We start from the raw sequence: 6,328 nt of genomic DNA, 5'->3' as shown, positions 1-6,328 counted from the left end.
TCTGGTATAATGACAAAACAACTTCCACGATCATACATAGCTTGCACTGGTGTTGATGTTGCTGATGATGTTGTCGACGATATCGCAAAGGACGCATACCATGTCATGAGTAAATTAAAAATGGCAGATATGAAATTCTTAACGTATGTTCATCACACGGGTGCGACGGTGCGTGCTGCTGTTTCGCACATATTGAAATCTCGGGCGAGAGCTAGATGTGATTCCTTTTCTGGAAATGACTAAAATTATCCCCGCGCGATTAATTCTGGCAGTGGGGCATATTGTGGTAGTTTGATGGAGGTACTGACGAAGAGAAATTATAGAAATTAGGGATGGTGTGAACGTGAGGTTCACGCTCGCGTTCTGTGTGTGAACCTCTGAAATTTAGAGGTTCGCGTTCACAACAGAACCTTGGTAGGTTCTGCACTGTGAACCTTTTTCATATATTACAATTTTCACTTCGTTATAACATCTTTGGTTCAAATTTATTGCATTTCAACTGCGGGCCACTCTATGCATGGAGCTGGCAGCATTAAAAATCAACACCAAACGAGCATGCACCTTGGCAATCTCAAAAGTTTTACTTGCTTTGTTACAAAAGTTTGCTCGGAATATACAGCTTTCCGTTTGTGAATATTTAGTGACTCTCTGCTGTGAGCTCGACCCGCAATCACACAACATCACGAGCGAAGTATGTTTGATATCGTTTTCTGATGTAAAAATTCGAGAAGGCGTATACGGGGTCATGGTCAATCTTGACTTCATATCTCTACTGCATCATTAAAACCAAATCCGTGCGATTGAGGTGTTGGCTACTGCTGCATAACTTCTTAATGGGGTAATATCGGTAGCAAGTAGAAACACATTTTACACTTTGCTCAATATCAATGTAGCAATACTCAGACGCCGAACATACATTGTCCGGTCTGGCCTAGACCGTTAAGGGGTTAGCGTGTATTCCCTGGTGAGTCCTCGTCGAAATTGTTGGCAAAGACGGAAGATATTTATTTTATGGGAGTATATTATATCCTTTCATTGCCTCAGTTGATACATTTGGCGACGTTTAAAACGTCAATATGTACTTCAGCATTGTTGCATTATGTGGCCCGAGTCGTCGCTAGGTATCGTTTACATTAATATAGGCTATCACTTCCGTGAAAGACAGGGTTAGAATTAACAATATGACGTCACGTAACGTCATGAGGTTCACGTTCGCGTTCACACAGAACCTTTCAAAAAGGTTCGCGTTCACAAGAACCTGAACCTTTCAAAGGTTCACACCATCCCTAATAGAAATCATATAAGGGTTCGATGGTGAACATTATCTTGCCAATATTTTCGTCTAAAATGCATAATATTCTGGTCACAACTGTATCATGCATGCCATTCGAATGAAAAACGATCACCAAATACAAGGTTACCAAAGCACTGATGCAGCCGTATATTGCGAGGCGAAATTATGCATATGACCACATGTGGCTTGCGGGCAAAACGCCCGAAAACTTATACCGATTTCTGCTGTAAGAGTTGGGTGCAGGCTGTATGTCTCGACAACCAGCGAAATGATAAAATTGCTAATGAACCGAACTGCAATCTTCGAAAATATATTCAGTTACAGTGCTTTTGGGGCTAGGCAATCACTTTGAACGAAAAATTTGTTGACTTTGGTTTTGCACTTGATTTAAGCTAATTTTACCGTGCTAATTCCCAATATGCTGCTGGTTTTCTTCTATCTCGTCAAGCTTTTGCTCTACGTCACAGGGGTTCTCAACTTCCGTTATACAACGGGCCGCATTTCAACAGTAAATGACGCTGCGGGCCACAGAACATTATTACCATGTATTTTTGGGCTACTATTAAATTTGGGCTTCTGTAGCGCGCCTATCTACCAATCATATACGGGTATTTAGGACATTTTGATGGACGGTGTTCGTAAGTTTGCAGTTTCTGTATTTTTGTGAGAATAAGTATCTTCCAGCGGCGCAAGTAACTCCTTTCATGGAGCGTGTATTGAATTCGTTACCAAGTCGTTATATGCACCTTCAAACTCTTCCACCATAGAACCGAACTTTCTGTTTCAATGCGTGAGCGAGCAAGCATTGAATTACTGTCACTTTTTCGGTGCAGAGGCAATTATCACTTTAAGCTCGCAAATATATGAGAAGAAGTCTGGCGTTCGGGGTCATTTCTGGGCAAACCAATCAACCAGAACCCCTGCTCTACGACATATGCCCAAAATATCCAAATTTTCAAGGATTTAGCCATATTACTTTTCCATACCATATAAAAATCCACACCTTACCATAAATAATAAGTTTTATAGCCATGGGCTTAATTGAATTATTAAGAATATAGGTACTGGTATCGATCTAGGGCGATGCTTTCACCCATTTTTGGTTATAGGATGCTTGTCTGATCAACGTCAGTCAAAATAACTTGTCTGATCAAAGTAAAAAAAAATGTGTTGACCAATGTAATTTAACTGATACGAGTGGTGCAATCTTTTCCCTGAACTACTTTCTACTTTTCAAAATTCAAATTGCAAAATAAAATAGTTTATCCAAAATACTGTTCGGATTGCTCGGTAGAAGTGGAATTGGTGTGAAAACATTTCAGTAAGAAGTGCAAGTAGGCAAAATGTACTTGAGTAGGCTACCTAGCAAAAGTAGTATTAATCGTTTTATATATTTCCTCAGAAATCGTGACGTGATAAACGAAAATGACGCGAAATTCAGCTCCCCCAAATTCGGTAATATTGAGCAAAAGAAATCCTGACGCCAAACTCGAGTAGACCAGTGTAATTGATTGATTGACTGAGCGAAAGTCGCTGACGTCCTACGTATTTCGTTTTTCCTATTTTGTGGGATTGCGGGCTAAGCTCACAGCGGAGAGTCACCAAGGATTCACAAACAGAAAGCTGAGAATCCCGAGCAAATATTCGAGTAAATAATTTTTGAAATTGGCAAGGTGCATTCTCGTTTAGTTGCTGAATTTATTTTCACGCTGCCTGCGCCATGAGGAGAGTGGTCCATAGTTGAAGGGCAAAGAAATTCAACCAATGACGCCGTAAAGACATGAAAGCTTTTAATGGTTTCAACCCAACCAAGGTTCGTTTGTAAACGCGAACCTTCAAACTTCCTAGTTTCACTCACGAAACGCTAACGTGAACCTCACGTTCACACCATTCCTTTGCGCAAGTCAACACCAGCAAAAAGTATGATTGTTTATCTTCTGTTTAGCGCTCTCTATAGACCTACGGATGCGGTCCCTATTTTAATTGTGCAAGATTACTTGAGAAAGTTTTTTTCAGCAACATTTAACATGGGTGAGTCTACATTTTATATTTCAGTATTGATGATAGTAACCCTCTTTATTATTTGATTTTGTTCACCGCAGGCCAGGAAAAAAGCAAGCACATGACACACGTTGCTAATGGCTATTACGAAGATATCCGTGTATGTGTAAAAGCTAATAGGATTGAAATAAGTGAGGAAGAAACGGCAGCCAAAGGCACACTAGGCATGAGTGAAGCTAAAATAGGAGCATCGTACAAAAATCGTAAGTATCTACAATTTCGCAATCATCCACATACAATGTATTCCGATTTTACCCGACATTGGCATTTAAATCCTACTTCCACGATTTTTGTGATCAGATCAAAAGAGAAAGTATGTGACGAATGATCCTGGATTTACGACCATAAAGCCTCGTCGCCATCTCGGATTTGCTGAGTCAGGAATAGAAGATGGAAAGGTCTTCGTAACAATACAAATCGGGTCAGACATCCCCCATGCCAACTTTCAAGTACATAACGGCTCGAATATACTCGTGGATAAGGATGGATCTCTAAGAAACGCCAAAGATAACGAGATATGGACAGACACTTCAGGAGAATATCACCTCAGGGAGGATCATAAAAGTAGGAAACATTGATGTCGCTTTAAAACCGGACTCTATGGGCCATGGGGGATGTCCATTGTGCACCAGAGGTATTACGCAGGGTTGTAACCAAGTCACAAGGCTCCGAGTCACAAGTCAATCTCACTTTTATATTTTTGACTCGAGTCAAGTCGAGTCATTTTCAATTCCAACCGAGTCAAGTCCGAGTCCAAGTCAGCGAACAGAGGATCGAATCCGAGTCATGATATTATGACTCGAGTCCGAGTCCAAGTCCTTGTATTGACTGCTCAGTTTCCAGTTAAAGTCTTCCTAAACCCACTTTTCTAACTCTGTTTGGTGATATTGAATGGCTCGCATTTATAATATATCAATTTTCCTCACTTTTAGCAGTTTCTGGTCGCATTTTCAAGCACCAGTACCAAAAAACGAAATCCCAATAGTGTGTTGGCTTCGAAATTACAATGAAATGTCGGTCTTCGCAGACTGAATCTCGAGTCAATGACTTGCTTCGAGTCATGCGCAATGACTCGAGTCCAAGTCGAGTCAATACACAGATTGACTCGAGTCGAGTCGAGTCAATTCCGTATTTTGAGAAAATGACTCGAGTCGAGTCGAGTCATCCGAAAATCATGACTCGAGTCTGACTCGAGTCGAGTCATGACTCGAGTCATTACAACCCTGGTATTACGTATTACCTCCACATATTTCCTGCCGCCATGAAGAAAAATATATCAAGAATTAAACATTTGTAGATATGGAACTCATTTCATCGGCCTTGCCGTGGCGTCGACACGAAGTCTTCCAGCGATATCTAAACAAAGGACGAGTGACAGAGTGAGTGGAAAAGTGAATAGGTTTTAGTAACGTCATAACGCCTGAAATCAAAACGTCGAAATCTAATCTCAGATATTTCGGGACGTACGGCATCGGCGCAGGGCAGATGAATAGTCCAGGTGGCATTTGCTCAACGTCCTCTGAGGACATCGTGGTCGCAGATTTACACAACCATCGGATTCAGGTTCGTTGGTTTGCTTCACAAGTTTCCTACGGCTGCAATTTTGGTGATTTCAGATCTTCGACGTGAACGGACGAGTGAAGGGAATCATCGGGAGCGAAGGAACAGCAGAAGGTCAATTCAATCTGGTGCACGACGTGTGTGTGACGTCACATGGACATATTGTCGCCTCGGACTTTGGGAATCACCGAATCCAAATATTCGACGAACAGGGAAAGTTCGTTCGCAAGTTCGGTGGCAAAGGATCAGGTGACGTTGTGTGGTTGACGTGACAGTGGTCGGCTATAGTGACGTCAGTTTTTGTTCAGGAGATGGAGAACTGGTCAGTCCTATGGGAGTAGCGACGGACGACAAGGGATTGATTTACGTTTGTGACGCAGGCAATCACAGAGTTCAAGTTTTTTCGGAGGAGGGAAAGTGGTATCGGTGGTTCGGTTCGGTCGAAAAGCGTTTCGAAAAACCGCGATATCTTTCTGTGACTTCAGACGGCAGAGTACGTGAGTCGTCGGTTCGGTGTGGACTCTCGCGATCGTTCACATTTTCGCAGGTGGTCGTCAGTGACTGCAATCACAGAGTTCATGTTTTCGACTCGTACGTACGTATGTTTGCGACTCGTGCTCGCCATCTTCTCCGGTTTGGAACGGAAGGAACGGACGAGTTTCAGTTCAAGGATCCGCGAGGTGTCGCCACAGATCATCAGGGTAACATAATCGTTTGCGACGATGGCAACCACCGGGTTCAGATTTTCACGAGGGACGGGTCCTTCGTGTCTTGTTTCGGCAGCGAGGGATCTGAACCGGGACAGTTGAAGAGGCCGGAAGGAGTTTGCGTTTTGTCAGAAGGAGGGATCGCGGTCACTGACTGTGGCAACCACAGAGTGCAAATCTTTTGAGAAACGGGATTCGAAACGACGTCGTGGTGCGATTAAAGTCGGTAGTTGTAGTTTTGTTGTGAATAAATTTTCCGCAACTGAACAATAAGGTCTACGGGTATTGGAACACAAAACGGACATTGTTCTGCAGTAGAGTTCTCAGCTTTCCCGTGGCCACTTGCGGCCACAAATATCTCGTGGTCGGCCATGAAAAAGTGTTGTCTATAAAAGTTCACTAGTGGTTACTACTTCGGAAAAAGATGTCTTGGAATATAAACAAATCAACTCGAGTCAGGCAATGTCGGCCATCGGGTAATATCGAGACACCGATTGCAGCAGACCACTTGCTTCAGATTACGATACCGAATTTCGGTCGAACTAGGGACACTGCCCCAAATGGCTTGAAGGCCACTATTTCGCGGTGAAATTGACAATGGAGAATATAAAATAAAGTAAACATTTGAATGCAAACCGAGAATCTTTAGTAAACTGTTTCATGAGACCATCATCTCATCACCTATCTCAGTATGAAACACAGTTAA

The 6,328-nt window shown here is 42.5% G+C and overlaps 1 protein-coding gene across 1 annotated transcript; it reads left to right on the top strand.

Moving 5' to 3' along the window:
• Positions 1-3,021: 3,021 nt before the first annotated feature.
• LOC145445172 (uncharacterized) lies at positions 3,022-5,973 on the top strand. The gene is made up of 7 exons (XM_080323316.1): positions 3,022-3,325; positions 3,397-3,558; positions 3,656-3,919; positions 4,653-4,734; positions 4,807-4,918; positions 4,972-5,164; positions 5,224-5,973. The coding sequence occupies exons 1-7, from the start codon at positions 3,217-3,219 to the stop codon at positions 5,805-5,807; spliced, it is 1,506 nt and encodes a 501-aa protein (XP_080179442.1). The 5' UTR covers positions 3,022-3,216; the 3' UTR covers positions 5,808-5,973.
• The last annotated feature ends 355 nt before the right edge of the window (positions 5,974-6,328 follow it).

Source organism: Botryllus schlosseri, chromosome 8 (genome assembly GCF_051294905.1).
Source record: "Botryllus schlosseri isolate E-star chromosome 8, Bs_hap1, whole genome shotgun sequence".
Lineage (NCBI taxonomy): Eukaryota > Metazoa > Chordata > Ascidiacea > Stolidobranchia > Styelidae > Botryllus > Botryllus schlosseri.
Note: the sequence above shows the minus strand (reverse complement) of the source record. Positions and strands in the feature narration are given on the sequence as shown.

What these genes read in the sequence shown, in the direction of transcription:
- LOC145445172 (XM_080323316.1), top strand. Translation starts at nt 3,217, where the DNA reads ATGATTGTTTATCTTCTGTTTAGCGCTCTCTATAGACCTACGGATGCG. An exon ending in TTCAGCAACATTTAACATGG is followed by an intron (nt 3,326 to 3,396) that starts GTGAGTCTACAT and finishes TGTTCACCGCAG; the next exon opens with GCCAGGAAAAAAGCAAGCAC. An exon ending in AACAAAGGACGAGTGACAGA is followed by an intron (nt 4,735 to 4,806) that starts GTGAGTGGAAAA and finishes ATCTAATCTCAG; the next exon opens with ATATTTCGGGACGTACGGCA.